Source organism: Mustela erminea, chromosome 9, assembly GCF_009829155.1.
Source record: "Mustela erminea isolate mMusErm1 chromosome 9, mMusErm1.Pri, whole genome shotgun sequence".
Lineage (NCBI taxonomy): Eukaryota > Metazoa > Chordata > Mammalia > Carnivora > Mustelidae > Mustela > Mustela erminea.
Genome location: NC_045622.1, coordinates 9,977,314 through 9,992,760, shown reverse-complemented (window position 1 = coordinate 9,992,760; position 15,447 = coordinate 9,977,314). Strand labels below are relative to the sequence as shown.

Sequence of the window (15,447 nt, the reverse complement as noted above, 5' to 3'; positions counted from 1 at the left end):
AGAGCATCGGGTTACGCTGGGGGCAGCACAAGCCGGTGGTCTCAGAGCCCTGTCCAAGCCACTGTGCGTCACAGTGAGGGGGCATCGCTGGGACTTGGCCCCCCTCGGATGCTGACGCAGGGGGCCTGGATGGATGTCTCACTGCCCGACCTGTCTCCTCGGGTCAACACTCACAAGGGCTTTCTCAGGTGAACCCCAGACCCCCTTAAAAGGAGTCCTGTTTTCAGAGAAAGATGGATTATGTTGTGCAGAGACAGCTCTGCCCACAAAGGAAGATTCTGATCCTAACTGAAGCCAGCTTCGCTGCCTTATCTTCCCTGACGAGGAGCATCAGTCTTGAAATACCATAGCGTGAGCTTGTCTCCACGCATTCAAAAGTGTCAAAAATATTAAATTGGCATGAAAGTACGAAGACTATTAATAACGAATACATTGACGTGCGTTATTGATGTATTACTTTTAAAAAGAGTGAAACTTCTACATCACGGCTTTGACACAGAGCCAACCATTGCTAGTGTCGAGAGCTCCTTCTGCATTTTCCCCTATGGCTCCAACTCGTTACCCAAGCCTCTTCGACAGGGAGCCTCACCGGCATCTCACAAGACTGGCTGCCAAGTGTCAGAGTTCTTGAACATCAGCTTTGTTGGGCCTGCTTTGCTTTGGTGTCGTTAATTATTATATTGTGCTTCATTTAACAACCGGGACTAGGCCAGCGGGTTATCCTAATCCGCATGAAACAGCGTGACCTCCTCTTGGTCCTTTTCAGATCAGAACAGATACTCCTGGACGCCGCACCAGGAGCTCTGGTTTCTCCCACAGAAGGAACAAGGTCCACACGCAGGGCTGTGGGGCTTTCAGGATCCAGTGGAGAAGCTGTACAGGGCAGGCAATGTAGAGCACTGGCTTACGTTTCGACCAACGTTAGCTACATGATTCTGCACAGCTTACTTAATCTCTGAGGCTCGGTTTCCTTGCCAGAAAAACAAGGATAATTGTGGTACTGAAGAGAACAGATAGCATGTCGTAAGGCTTGTGGCCAGCATGCAGCAAACCGTGGCTTGCACTGTAATCGTGGGAAAACGCCCTTGCCTCTCTCTTCTCTTACAGAATGGTGGTAGAGAACACAGCAGATCACAGCAAGTGACAAAGCAGGTGGGGGCCTATGCTGGGGCTGTGAAGAGCCCGATCTCATGGGCTGGGGCAGTTGTTGTAGCTTAAGAATGTAACGATGTGATGAGACGAGATTTGTGGACATTCTGTGTCTCCTAAGGGATAAAGAAATCACGCACCCCATATGTCCGTTTTGGGATTTTTTATAGACCATTGTTAGTAAAGGTGAGTTTCCAGTTCAGCCCAGTTTCCCTTGCTCACCCTCTCAGGAGGTAATAAGGAAGGAGGGGTGGCCAGAATGCTGTGAACGATGAGCCCTTGCAGTGCAAACCCTGAAAATGCAGCACGAACAGCTACTTCTCCGCAGTCCTCACTATGAGCTCGGTCGCTGTGACCTTCACAGCTACGCCACGGGCCCCCACTAGAGATAAGGAAGGTCGGGGCCGGACAGCAGAGCTCAGACCCCGGCCTGCCACAAACCACTGGCCACTCTCCCGCATTCACTTCAGGACCCAGACCCCCGGCGAGCCCAACTCCGTCCCGTGGAAGAGGATCCCTTCTTACCTTCAGAGCCCACTCACAATCCACGACTGCCTTCTGGTAGTCCCCGAGTTTTAGATAAGCCTGTAATGACACAAAGGGCTATATTTATATGTAATTCTGCGGCAACCTGCGGGAAGGTTACCGAAGCCCAGGGCTGGCGACCGTGGACAGCCGGTACTGCTGCCAGACCTAAAGGGGCAGGACGAGCCACAGACTAACGGGAGAGGACAGCTTTGTGAACGGCACTGCCGAGCGGGAGCTGGGGCCTTTAGGAGAGTTGCAGGTGGGAGAATGAGTACCCTCACTCTCACTTTCTTCCTTCCTTCTGATCTCACTGGCTGAGTCCAAACGCAAGTGAGGGAGCCGGGAAGTCAGGGGACAGGTCCAAGGAGGTCAGTCCCCCAGGGCACAGAAGGATCTGGAAAGGCCAAAGAAAATACCTAGCACATTAAATCCCTCTACAAAGGAAGAGCTGGCTTCTAGGGTCTATCCCACTGCGGATGTTACAGAAGGAAATCAAATGACAAAGGGAATCAAAAAGATGACAGTAAGCGTTGGAGAGAGTGCTGAAAAATCCGAACCCGCAGACACAGCTGGGGGGAGCGTAGAGTGGTGTGGCCACTGTGGTAGACAGTCTGGCGGTTCTTGAAAGGGTTAAACACAGAGCAGCCCTACGATCCAGCCACTCCTCGGGGCACACATACGCGCACATAAAAACTTCTGGGCAAATGCTCACAGCAGCATTATTCACAAAAGCCAAAAACAGAAACAGTTCAAACGTCCATCAACTGATGAATGGATGAATAAGACAGGGTCCATCCTGCAGTGGTGTATTAGTTGGTCATAAAAAGGAACGAAGCACGGGTAAACCCTACAACATGGGTGAGCCTGGGAAGCATGTTGCAAGAAAGAAGCCAGACACAAAAGGAAAAATTCCGCATGACTTCATTTATATGAAATGTCCCGGACAGGCAAATGTATGGAGACAGAAAGTCGATTCGTGGTTGCCTAAGACTGAGGGTAGGGGTGGACGGAGGACTGGGGGAAGGGGGCACCACTTAAAGGGTATGAGGTTTCTTTTTGGGATCGTGAAAATGTTTTAGAACCGGTTATGGCAACGGTTGCACAGCTCTGTGAATATACTAAAAAAAAAAAATGAATTGTATATTTAAATGGGCGAAATGCATGTTATGTCAATTGCATCTCAATAAAGTGGTTACTCAAAAAAGATAAAGTTCTGCTTCCTTCCTCATAAGCACAGCAAGAAGAAAGCAAAGTGGGTGATGGGCTGACATTTAAGAGTCAGACCATCACTACGATCCATTGGTGCCAAAAGCTCTGGGGACCTTTTTTGGGATCCCCTAGAGTGGGTGGACATCTTGAAAATCAAGACTTGACTCCGGATGCTGGGACCCACCCAATCTACACTGAACGCCTCGTGGCACAGAAAGTAAGGGAGGGCTGTGTCCCAGCAAACGCACTGGCTACTCCACTTCCGAATGAATGACTCGTCACAATAGGCGGTGAATAACGTATCAAGTTGAACTAAACAGGCTTTAAGCACTCTTCTGTTGGAAAGTACTCGGGAAGCGGCAATGATCACTCCTGGTGTAAAAAAGGAAAACGAGGCATCTGGAGGATAAGAGGTTTTCCCAGAGTCCTCATCAGTCACCCCACCTAGAGCTGATTCATGTGTAGGTTTGCCCCTGAGCAAAACTGTCCCAGGGCAGGGTGACATTCTTATCTGTAACTCTGCAGAGATATTTACATGATCAAGCCAATCACAGGGTCAGTGTGGTGACTCATGAGGGATGTAAGCATTCATCCCAACCGAGGAGGGAGCTGGCACTAGTGGGCTAACCAAGTCCAAGTTCTTCCAAGAAAGGAAAGCTGCCCTGTGGTGCTTTCATTAACTCAGGTTCTGTACTAATTGAAGAAGACGAAGTTTTGAACTGTCTGGTCCATAAAGCACCATCCTTTCCCTCAGGGCTTGGGGTTTCATTTGAAAGTCAGAGGATGTGAGGAGGAGACTAGCATCCTTTTAGGCAAACGGAGCCACAATTTCGTGACATTGTTATTCAGGAGACATACAGACTGAAAATGCATACATGGGCTTCAACAGTTTCTCTACACAGCCTTTACTTATTCTTTTCTTTTTTCCTTTTTCTTTTTTTAAGGCTTGGATTCAACACCCTATAAATTCCCTGTTCTCTTCTGCTTTTCCACATGTTTAAAAGAACTACTTTTCCAAATGGCAATTAAATGCCTGATTTTTCTAAATTACACCGGCAATCTATTGATCATAACATTAACCCCAGGAGAAAAACAGAGCGATGAAAGGGTAGTTTTTTTCCTCTAGCAAGTAGCAACACTCAATTCACAGGGTCCTTATTAAGTGTTTTCTAATGCTGCATGCAAACAGGGGAGGCATTTTAAAAATAGTCAATGGTGATTTGGTGGTTCGTAACACCAGGCAGCACATTTTGTATTTATTTGTCTCTGAATAAGCTTTCTCTTCGGGAAAGCTGGGAAGAATTACTCTCCCAAAGCTTTTCACTACATTTAGCTTATTTTTATCCACACCCGTTCCTTTCTTTCTTTTTTTTTTTTTTAAGATTTTATTTTATTTATGTGTCAGAGAGAGAGAGCACAAGCAGGTGGAGTAGCAGGCAGAGGGAGAAGCAGGCATCCTGCTGAGCAACAAGCCTCGTGTGGGACTCGATCCCAGGACTCTGGGATCACAACCTAAACCAAAGGCAGATGCTTAACCGACTGAGCCATTCAGGTGTCCCTATCCACACCCATTCTTTTTTTTTTTTTTTTTTTTTAAAGATTTTATTTATTTATTTGACCGACAGAGATCACAAGTAGGCAGAGAGACAGGCAGAGAGAGAGAGAGGAGGAAGCAGGCTCCCTGATGAGCAAAGAGCCGGATGCGGGGCTCGATCCCAGGACCCTGGGATCATGACCTGAGCGGAAGGCAGAGGCTTTAACCCACTGAGCCACCCAGGCGCCCCTCCACACCCATTCTTAATGTGATTCTCCAGAACCTAATCAAAGTGCTGCTGAAACTTGAGTACAGTAAAAATGTAACTAATTTAGATGGGTTGGGGTACGGGCCATCTGAATTAGATAGAAGTCTGAATTACATAACATTTTAAAAGCAAGTCAGTTTTACTACTTTCAAATAACTTCAAAGTAACAAGACTGGAAAAGCATCAATAGGTAAATGTTTTGGAGACCAAATCTGGTAAAAAGTAAAAAGGTATTATTATTATTATGTTAATTTCTTGCATTTGAACGCTTCTTTCAAAGTGTCAAAAGAAACTTAATTCCCTTAAATAGACTTATTGTTCCTCCAGTGTTATGTAACTTAACAAGAATTTATTAAACATCTATTATAAATAAAGCATGGGGAGGGGAAGTAAATGGAAAAGTTTAGAATCTCATTAGGGTGATGACATGTACACTGCTAGGCCAACCTCTGGACATTTGATTTACCAATTTCTTAACTCCACTAGATTTTTCTCCAGAAACAGGGCCAAGTAAGTGGCGCTCAACTCTAGTCTGATTTACCCAAACCGCTGAACTGTTGAGGTTACTCTGTGCTTGGATTTATTTATCATTAAATCACCATCACTCCCTGGACTTTTTGGCCTCCAAACGTCCAGTTTCTTGCTTTCGACATTCTTCCTCAAACTCCCACAGCAGGACATCCTTGATCCCAAGTTACAGAAATTGGTGCTGATGAGGGCTCCTCCCGTCAATGACACGGTGTCAAGTGCAGCTTGCACAGGTCCTGCTGACATCTTCTGACCATCAGATAATCATGCCCAAGGAGCTGCCACTTTTCCAGGTCTAAGCAACAGGGAGCTTGGCCACACACAGGCTCAAGGGCTTTTAACGATAAGGCCATACGTGATGTTTTGTTGCACCTGAGAACTATCGACCTCGTCCCTTCATTAACTAGGAGATTATAAACAACTGCGTGATGGTTTTGACCTGGTGTTCCAAGAAATTGAGCTCCTCTGTGATATAAAATGGAGAGATGAGGGAGTTCGGAAACTCAGCATTTCTGAGAAACTGGATCTAAGCCCATCAGCTGTCCGGCCGACCTGGGGCACGGAATCTTACTTCTACAGGGACCGATACAACGAGTAAGAAAGTGAGCCTGCGGAGTTCAGCCTACCAGCAATGGGGTCTGGCCAAACCCAGCGACAGCAGGAGCAGTTCTCAGAGGTGGTTTCCTTCACGCTTTGCCCTCAGTGATGTGTGCGAGCTGACTCAGACCACGTACAGGGCTGGTTGTGTGCAGCTCTTCCCAAGTCCTCCTCCCACCACTGCAAGTTGGTGGCTTGAAACTGGACCGTGGCGAGAGCGCTGACACCACGGACAGTGGCAAATGGTCCCTACAGATCGACTCCCACTAGCCCCCAACCACAGTCGGCAGCTAAACACTGACAGGCACACCACGGCTACCATCAGTCTCATGTTTGCTCTCACAAGTTCCGTGGCTACTGTCCCCTGAGAAAACAGCACGGACACAGTGTTGGCTCACTGACCTGGGCCCTGTTGGTGTAGAGCACCTTCATGTCCTTCAGCTTGTCCAGACCCTCACTGTAGCACACGATGGCTGCTTCATAGTCCCCTCTGGCGAAGGCTTCATTCCCCTTTTCTTTTAGGGCTGGGGGAACAGAAGTCGCACAGGTGAGGTCTCCCCACTCACTGGAAAATTCTCGCCTACTTTATTCCTCTGACTTCGCAATTCTACTTTGGAGGACATAGCTTCCATCAGTCCAAAGGAGACCTGTCTGTCACTTGCTTCTCCGCAGACATTTCACGATCAGACTTCCTAAGGGCTCTTTTTCCTCACACCCGTCCCAAGTTGCCCAAGGAGCTTCTCAGAAAAAGCAAATGTTTCTGGCATAAAACTCGGAATCTCTCCAAGCGGGCCACAAAGACCAAGTCTACACACTGAATGTCTCATAAACAGGGCCTGACAAGTCACTTGCTAGCACACGTGGACGTGTTCTGACCTGCAGCACGCACACCGCTGGGGGGTGCACAAGGGCCGGAGACATGCTGCACCCGCGCCGCCCCCGCCACACACAACCGCTGTCTCCCCCTCCCTCCATCTCTCCTTTCCCTTCTCACACCTTTGTTTTCCTGTTTCATTTTCCGTTTTCACTTTTTCATCTGTTCCTCAGGTCAGCCCAGGGTACCTCCCCCTTCTGTCCCTCCCTACTGTCCCAGGACCACTCCTGACGCTTGGTCTGCTCTGCTAAGTCCATCCAGATGCTTTGGAAAGAGGTCTGGTGGGGGCGGCTGACGAGGGCTCGGTCCCACTCCCTGCCTGTTGCGGCAGAGACAGGGACAGACACCACTCGTTTCTGCCTGGCCGGGTTCCACTGCCTCTGGCCCGTTACGAACCCCCTCACTGGGAATCTCGCTGTCCTCAAAGATCAGCAGGCACACTCATGATCTTTCTAGCACGAATCATCCCCGTTCTTGAAAAGTGAAGACTGACAGTTACCATCTGCTAAGACTTTGTTTTCCCTTCTTCTCCTGGCACGTTCTCTTGCATCCAACTCCATAGATGCCAAAAAGGCTTCTGACAGCAGAGTAATTTCACGTATTAAAGAGAAAAATCCAAATACTATAATCAGTTCTTTAGCTCAAATTCAGAAGAAAGCTTTGGAGCCACACAGCTCATGCATATATATGTAGACACACACACACATGCTGAAGCAACTAAATGACATTTTCTTAATTTGACATTAAATGGTAATCTGTGTGATGTATTATTATACATGATGGCTATGTCTGTGCTTCAAATTTGAATTATGTCTTTTAAAAGAGTTTTTCTTTAAAGGCAGAATTTTTTGTTCCATTTAGCATAATGAGCTGCTGAGCTGGGCAACAGAGAAGCTACCTACATCCTTAGAGCAGCTAAGAGTAAATTGGGTGATAGAGAATAACTGAATTCAGTTTACAAAAGACTGGCCGGGACAAAATACAGAAAAGCCTCTGAGTGCTGTCCCCTCTGACTAGTAAGAGAATTGGCCGAGCCGTTCTTTGTAAACCCAGAGGCTATAATTTAAGGGTCTGGAAGCTACAAGCAATAAACACTGACCCTAAATGAATAATACACATTAGGAAGAGAGATGCTGTCCTTACCTGAGCTTATCCCATCTGCATTCTGCAGGGCACCGGTTATCATGAAGACAAAACAAAAAAACAAATTTCAAAAACCCCTCTCTGATTTGTAAGTCTACAGTCCCAAAATGCAGATCCATTACAAGTGGGGAGTAGGGTTATTTCCTCTAACCATCAATACTAAAGGGCCCCAAATTCATAGGGCTTGCTTTAAATCAGGAGATAGGATTATGGGTACAGTTGTTACCGGGTGAGCAGGTCAAGGGACCTCCCCCCACCCCCGCTGCCGCTAGGGCTGTAGGAGTTGGAAATCTGAGGCAGAACATATTACCTTTACAGTACAGCTGAAATATTGGTCACAAACTCAGGGGGTGGGGAGGGTAAATTTTCATTAAAATAAACCCATTGTTTAAAGATGACTCAGAAAGACAAAAGAAAAAAAAATGAGAGTTTATACTTCCTTGTGGAAAATAAATCTAGTGAATCTAAAAAAACAAAAGATTATTCAGCCTCCCCAGAGAGTCTGAGATTAAACTGTGGCTTCCTCTGCTTCAAGGCAGACCTCTTCTGTGTATCTGCTTATGTAACTTCATAATAGAAAAAGAGACCTCCAGAGGAGCTTGCAGAGGACTGATCGTGGTCTTGTTCAGAGTGGTCCGGCACCCGTCCTCCTCTTGGACTTCCTCTGTAAACAGTAGTCTCTTTTCTGTCTCCAGGATAGCTTTCTGCTGTACAAGAGGGTCATCAGAATTCATCTCTTGGATTAAACTGGCTGGAGGAGAAATCAGAGGTGAAATCATTTAAATGAGGTTTTCAAAAGGAAAAGGCTTTGTTCACTAGAAAGGAGGGTGTAGAACATTCACGGGGAAGAACGTTTGTTTCTCTGGCTTTGTTGGGATATGAGGGACACACAACATCATGTAAGTCGAAGGTACACAACTGTGATCATTTGATTCACGCATCTGTTGTGAAGTGATCCCACAATAAGGTTACTTAACACATCCATCTACTCATGTAATTACAGTATTTATGTGTGTGCTGAGAATATTTAAGATCTTTTCTCTTACTTTCAAGTATAAAGTACAGTGTTTTTTAAAGATTTATTTATTTTAGAGAGTGAGCGAGTACAGGGGGAGAAGGAGAGAGAGAATTTTCAGCAGACTCCCCACTGAGCTTGGAGCCCGATGCAGGGTTCTATCTCAGGACCCTGAGAACACGGCCTTGACACACAACCAAGCACGGGACGCTTAGCTGAACGCGCCACCTGGGTGCCCCAGTATAAAATACCGTATTAACTACAGTTGCCATGTTGTACAATAGATCCCCTGGACTTAATCATTTTATAACTGAAGTTGGTACGCTTTGACCAACATCTCCCCATTTCTTTGTTTTCCCTCCAGTTTCACCGAGACGTAACTGATGCACATCACTGGGTAAGTTTTGGGCGTACCGCATGGTGGTCTGATTTACGTGCGTTGTGAAATGATTACAATAGGTTCAGCTAATATCCATCTTTTCTTATAGATAGGATTAAAAGGAAAAAAAAAAGGGGGAAAAAGTTTTCACCTCTCGATGAGAATTCTCAGGATTTACTTTCTTGACAACTTTCCAGTCTGTCTTACAGGAGCATCAGCTGTAATCACGGGGTTGTGCAACACATCCCCGGGACTGACTTCGAACCACCTCTGTGCCTTCTGACCACCTCCCTCCCATTCCCCCTGCAGCCTCTGGTAACCGCACCAGTCTGATCTCCTTATGAGTTTGTTTAGATTTCACGTATAAGTGAGATAAGTATTTGTCTCCTCTGACTTATTTCACTTAGCGCGGTGCTTTCAAGGTCCATCCATGTTGTCACAAATGGTAGGGTTTCCCCACTTTTTATGAATGAATGAATGATATCCCGTTGTGTACCTGCACCACGACTTCATTTCGTGCTCATTCATAGATGGACACGTAGGTTTCCAGGTCTCGGCTACTGTAAATGATGCTGCTATGATCCTGGGGCTGCGGAGATCCTTATCCAGATAGAGTTTCCAATTCCTTGGGTATATTTTGAAAAGTGGAATCACGGGATTGTAAGGTAGCTCTATTTTTGATTTTTTTGAGGAATCTCCACATGGTTTTCCACAGTGGCTGCACCCATTTGCATTCCCCCCACTGTGTACTTTTCTCCACACCCTCGCGAGCATTGCTGTCTCTTGTCTTTCTGGTGATGGCCAGGCTGAAAGGCACCCGTGATGTCTCAGTGGGGTTTTAATTTGCATTTCCCTAATGACTAGTGATGCTGAGCGTCTTTTCATGTACTATGGGATTTTCATATTATTTTCTTTGGAGATCTGTCTGTTTGGGTCCTTTGCCCATTTTTTAAAATTTTTTACTTTTTTTTTTTTTTTTTTAATTTGACAGAGAGAGAGAGATGACAAGTAGGCAGAGACGCAGGCAGAGAGAGAGAGGGAAGCGGGCTCCCCGCTGAGCAGAGAGCCTGACTCCGGGCTCGATCCCAGGACCCAAGGACCACGACCCGAGCCGAAGGCAGAGGCCTTACCTCACTGAGCCACCCAGGCTCTCCTCCTTTGCCCATTTTAAATCAGGTAATCAGATTTTTGTTTTGTTTTGTTTCTTTGTATTGGGCTGTATGGGTTCCTCATATAGTTTGGATATTAACCCTTTATCAGATACATGGTTTGCAAATAGTTTTCCCATTCCTTAGGTTATCTCTTCCTTATTCTTTTCTTTTTTTTTTTTTTTTTTAAAGATTTTATTTATTTATTTGAGAGAGAGAGCATGAGAGTGGGGTGAGGGGCAGAGGGAGAAGCAGACTCCCTGCTGAGCAGGGAGACCAACATGGGAGTCGATCCTGGGACTTTGGGATCATGACCCCAGCCAAAGGCAGACACTCAACCGACTGAGCCACCCAGGCACCCCTCTCTTCCCTATTCTTAAAGAAGGTTCTGAATGGAAAGCAAAAATTAAAGCAATTAGAACCAATGAGAAAAAAAAATTAAAAACAGGATTTGTTTTGCCTGGAAGAAGATGCAGGAGAATTTTACTCTGGCCTTCAAAGCAGTGTCAAGCTACTTATTTAATCCAACAACAATTTATGGAGAGCTTATTATGAGTTAGATATTACACAGAATGCTACAGATAACAAGGATGACTAAGAAAGATACTTATTTTTTAAGAGCTTCCAATCTCGTGTGGAGACAAAGGGGTACATTTCCGCTACCCTGGGACCACAGAACAGTCTTTAAAGCTATCCTTCCCCGTCTTCATGTCACTGCCCGTGCAGCTTAGATCCCATGATCCATCCTGTCTCCACACTGAACCCCCTTGCCCTCCCACCCCACGTGACAGACAAAACTCCAACTCCAGACCCAACTCCCCACTTTTCTAGGCCTTTATGATGGATGTGGAGGACTGACAAAGACAGACGGACACCAGGGAGAACCCGTCCTAACTCCACCGGCTAGTCCAAAGTACCCGGCAATCCCATGGTTAGCCTCGCGTGATTGGGACACCAATTCCAAGGCAGTTCCCCCCCACAACACCATGCGATTCTGACACTCCCTGGGTGTCCTACAAGTCAACTCAATTCTGACCCCATTGACCTGAGATAATGTCAGATCCCACAAGTTAATGGCTCTGTCCCCACCCCCACTTCACATGCCAGTCCGGGTTGTCGCCTATGCTTCTGACCTCACGGCTAGATCAGAGCGTCCTACAACCTCCTCCTCCTCCGGTTTGATTAATTTGCTGGATTGACTCAGACAGAATCTTTTACTTACTAGCTCATCAGTTTATCATAAAAGGCTATAACCCAGAAGAGCCAAATGGAAGGGATGTATAGGGCACGGTATGTGGGAACGGGGTGCGAAGCTTCCAGGCTCTCTGAGCGCACCTCTCTCCCAAAATCTCCGGTCACCAACCTGGAAGCTCTCTGATCCTGGTCCTTTTGGGGTTTTAGGGAAGCATCACTACATAGGTCTGATAAAAAAATAATTGTTGGCCATTGGCGATCAATTCAACTTCCGGCCCCTCTCCCCTTCCCAGAGGGTTGAGACTATCACAGAGTTGGTTCCCTGGCAACCAGCTCCCACCTTCAGGTTCCAAAAGTCTCTCATTAATATAAGCTCAGGTGTGATTGAAAAGGGCTTGTCATGAATATAAAGATGCCTTTATCCGTATGATCACTTAGAAGTTCCAAGGATTTTGGGAGCTCTTTGCCAGGCACAGGGACAACGAATACATATATATTTCTTACTATAAAGCACAGTATCACACCCAAACAAGTCATCCTATCCTTCTCCCATGGACTTTAAAAAACTGCCTCCAACCAAGGGAGCCCTTGGGCACTGTCGGTGGGAATGCAAACTTGTACCGCCGCTGTGGAAAAACAGTGTGGCGGTTCTTCCAAAAAATTAAAACTAGAATTACCAGAGGATCCAGTAATTCTACTACTACTGGGTATTTCCCCCAAAGAAAATAAAAACTAATTTGAAAAGACACATGCAGCTTTGTGTTTCTTGCAGTATTATTTACAATAGCGGATATGGAATATCACTCAGCCATCAAAAATGAATGAGATCTTCCATTTGCAAAAGCATGGATGGAACCAGAGAGTATCACGCTAAGCGAAACCAGTCAGAGAAAGACAAATACCGTATGACTTCACTCATGCGGAATTTAAGAAACAAAAGGAACAAACAAAGACAAAAAGAGACGGACAAAAGAACCAGACTCTCAAGGACACAGGACAAACTGGTGGTCGCCCTCCTACCTCTCTGGCCATTGCTTTCTGGTCTCCTTTGCTTGCTCCTGCTTTCCCTGTCCTACCTACCTTCTAGACTGTGTGAGCCTCAAGGTTCTGCCTGAGCCCACTACTTTTTCTGGACCATTTCCTCCAGGTGGTCCCGTTCTCTCCCATGGTTCTAAATACCATTTATTAGCTGGGGCCTCCCAAAGGGACATCCCCCGCTCTGCGCTCTTCCTAGGCTCAGACTTGCAAAGCCAACTGTCCTCTGAACATCTACATGTGGTGTTGTGCTCACCAGTCCTGGCCTGCCTGTCCTCTTTCCCCTCAGATTGTTCCTCCCCCAAACGCCCCCTCTCTCAGCAGATGGCCAAACCATTGCCAAATTTGGGCATTCGACCCCAAAACTTTAAGGACTCATTCTTGAGTCTTCGTTCTCCCTCTGCCCTTGCAGCCCTCACACTCAAAAGCTCGCCAAGTCAATCCTAAATATATCTTGAGTCCATTTACTCGTGCCCGTTCCTGCTGCTACAGCTCTAAACCCAGCTGGCCTCTTTTCCCTGGAGTGCTGGAACAGCCCCTTGACGGGGGATCCCAGCATCTCCCCTCCAGTGTCCTCGTCTCCACATACACACAGTGGCCAGAATGACCTTTCTAAGGCGTAAATCTGATCACATTCCTGCGCCGAGTCAACCGTCCAGCTGCTCAGAGGGTAAACGTGAATTCCCACTGTGGTTTCCAAGGTCTTCCCTGATTCAGCCTTTCTTGACTCAGATGGGACCCCTCTATCCGTGATCTCGACTCTCCAGCCATACAGAGCTTTTATGCTTCCTGGTTCTAAAAAGCACCACGTTCTTGAACTTCCAGCTTTCCAATCTACTTTCTCCTCACTTTGAATCTTCTCTTGCCCTCTTCCCAGTGCCCAGCTCCTACTCAAACTTCAAGGAATTCCTGTCAAGGACTGAAGTGTGACCCCCACCCCATTTGCAGGCTGATGCCCTCAAGCCCCAGTATGACTGTCCTGGCAGACATAATTAAGGTTAAATGAGGTCATCAGGATGGGGCCCTAAACCAAATGGACTGGTGTCCGTATTTTAAGAGAGGAAGAGACACATGGGATGTGTGCACACAGAGAAAAGACCCTGTGAGGACACAGTGAGAAGGCGGTCATCTCCAAGCCAAGGGAGAGACCTCGGGAGAAACCAAATCTGCCCATGTCTCGATCTCACACTTCCAGAACCAACTGTGGAAAGGAAATTTCTACTGCTTAAGTGGCATTTTGTTACAGCTGCCCAACCAGACTAATACAATTTGTAAGCTGCATTAGTGTGTCTTGTGTTTTGCAAATCTCTCTTTGTATCACACATCATCCTGGAGATTATTTGTTTCATATCTCTTCTCCCCACTGGGCTGCAGTCACCAGGAAGAAAGCTAATTCTTGGTTATCTTTACTATAGTCTCCAGGGCCTAGCAATGCTCGATACATAGCAAGAACCCAGGAAATGAGTGCATAGAACCCAGGAAATGAGTGCATAGAACCTACACAAATTGAAACTAACTCTAAATGAAATACAATTAGAAACTCGGTTCCTGGGGTGCCTGTGGGTGCTCAGTGGGTTAAAGCCTCCGCCTTAGGCTCAGGTCATGATCCCAGGTCCTGAGATGAAGCCCTGCATCAGGCTCTCTGCTCGGCGGGGAGCCTGCTTCCTCCTCTCTCTCTGCCTATTTGTGATCTCTCTCTGTCAAATAAATAAATAAAATCTTAAAAAAGAAAGAAAGAAAGAAAGAAAGAAAGAAAGAAACAAACAAACAAACTCGGTTCCTGGGTAGCACCAGCCACTTTTTAAAGGCTCATAGCTGCGTGCAGGTACTAGTGGACGGTGTAGACTGTAGCACATTTCCATCACCACACAGAGTTCTATGGGCCAGTACTAGTATAAATGGCACCCGAAGGGACTTTGAGCCTGAATGAAAGCGAGCCAGGTAAAGAAAGATGGGGAGGCAGAGGGAACAACAAAGGCAACTGCAGAGCGTGAACCATCAGGGGACCTGTGCGGAACTAGAAGCAGTCTGCTGCCCTAGGGAGAGGCAAGAGGTAAGGACAAGGTCACAGGAGGACTTAAGTCCAGAGGAAAGCTTGAAGTTTATTGTGGCTGTGGAGAGAATCCAAGCAGAGAAGTGTCTGGATCAGATTTGCATTTTAGATACATTACTCTGTGGGGAGTGTAAGCCTGGAGGCAGGAGCAACAATCAGGGGGTTGTTGAAATAGTCTGGGTCAGAGAACCAGAAGAAAAGGAGGGGGCAGGGAGGACGGGGTGGGAGAAAGAAGCCAGACTTGCTGGCCACTTCAATGGAGGGTGAGAGCTGGCAGGAGTCCAAGGTGACCTGTAAATTCCAACTAGTGGTACCGCCCACCGAGACTAGACTGAAAGGGAAGGTAGAAGCAGGTTTTATTTGGGAGGAGGACAGAAGGCTTTTGGACACACGGAGTTTGCAGTTTCTGTGGGTGCAGTGGATAGGATACCTGGCAAAGAGTCCGAAGCCCAGGGAAGAAGAAAGCATAGCCAACAGGGTCATGGAGTTGGTGAGTAAACAGGCTGTAGGCAAAATCACGTGCCTGGACTAGACCTGAAGAGAAAGGTGAGCAGCAGGCTGGCCAAGGCCAGAAGTCCATAGAACAACGTTCAGGGATGGGCGGAGGACGGGCCCAGGGATGAACACAGAACACATGGTGGTTGTGTCTTTTATCAAATTACCTCAACTAGTTTTGAAACCATTTTAATTCTTTGGACCCGTATAGCCTGCTGGAAGGAGCACTTTCAACATATTTGTCTGATATGTAAGGTTGGTTTGATTGTTGGTTTGCTTGTTTCCATCATCACACAAG

General features: G+C 46.7%; 1 protein-coding gene across 5 annotated transcripts in view; it reads right to left on the bottom strand.

Moving 5' to 3' along the window:
- Positions 1-15,447, bottom strand: part of TTC12 (tetratricopeptide repeat domain 12) — a 50,874-nt gene that overhangs the window by 33,140 nt on the left and 2,287 nt on the right. For 3 of the 5 annotated variants that reach the window (XM_032356628.1, XM_032356625.1, XM_032356626.1), the window contains exons 3-7: positions 8,418-8,581; positions 7,831-7,852; positions 7,187-7,264; positions 6,216-6,337; positions 1,675-1,734 (exon numbers count right to left, since the gene is read on the bottom strand). In XM_032356628.1, coding sequence (XP_032212519.1) covers positions 1,675-1,734; positions 6,216-6,337; positions 7,187-7,264; positions 7,831-7,852; positions 8,418-8,581 — 446 coding nt within the window. The remainder of the gene's footprint in view (positions 1-1,674; positions 1,735-6,215; positions 6,338-7,186; positions 7,265-7,830; positions 7,853-8,417; positions 8,582-15,447) is intronic. The other 2 variants (XM_032356627.1, XM_032356629.1) reach the window with 2 other exon arrangements.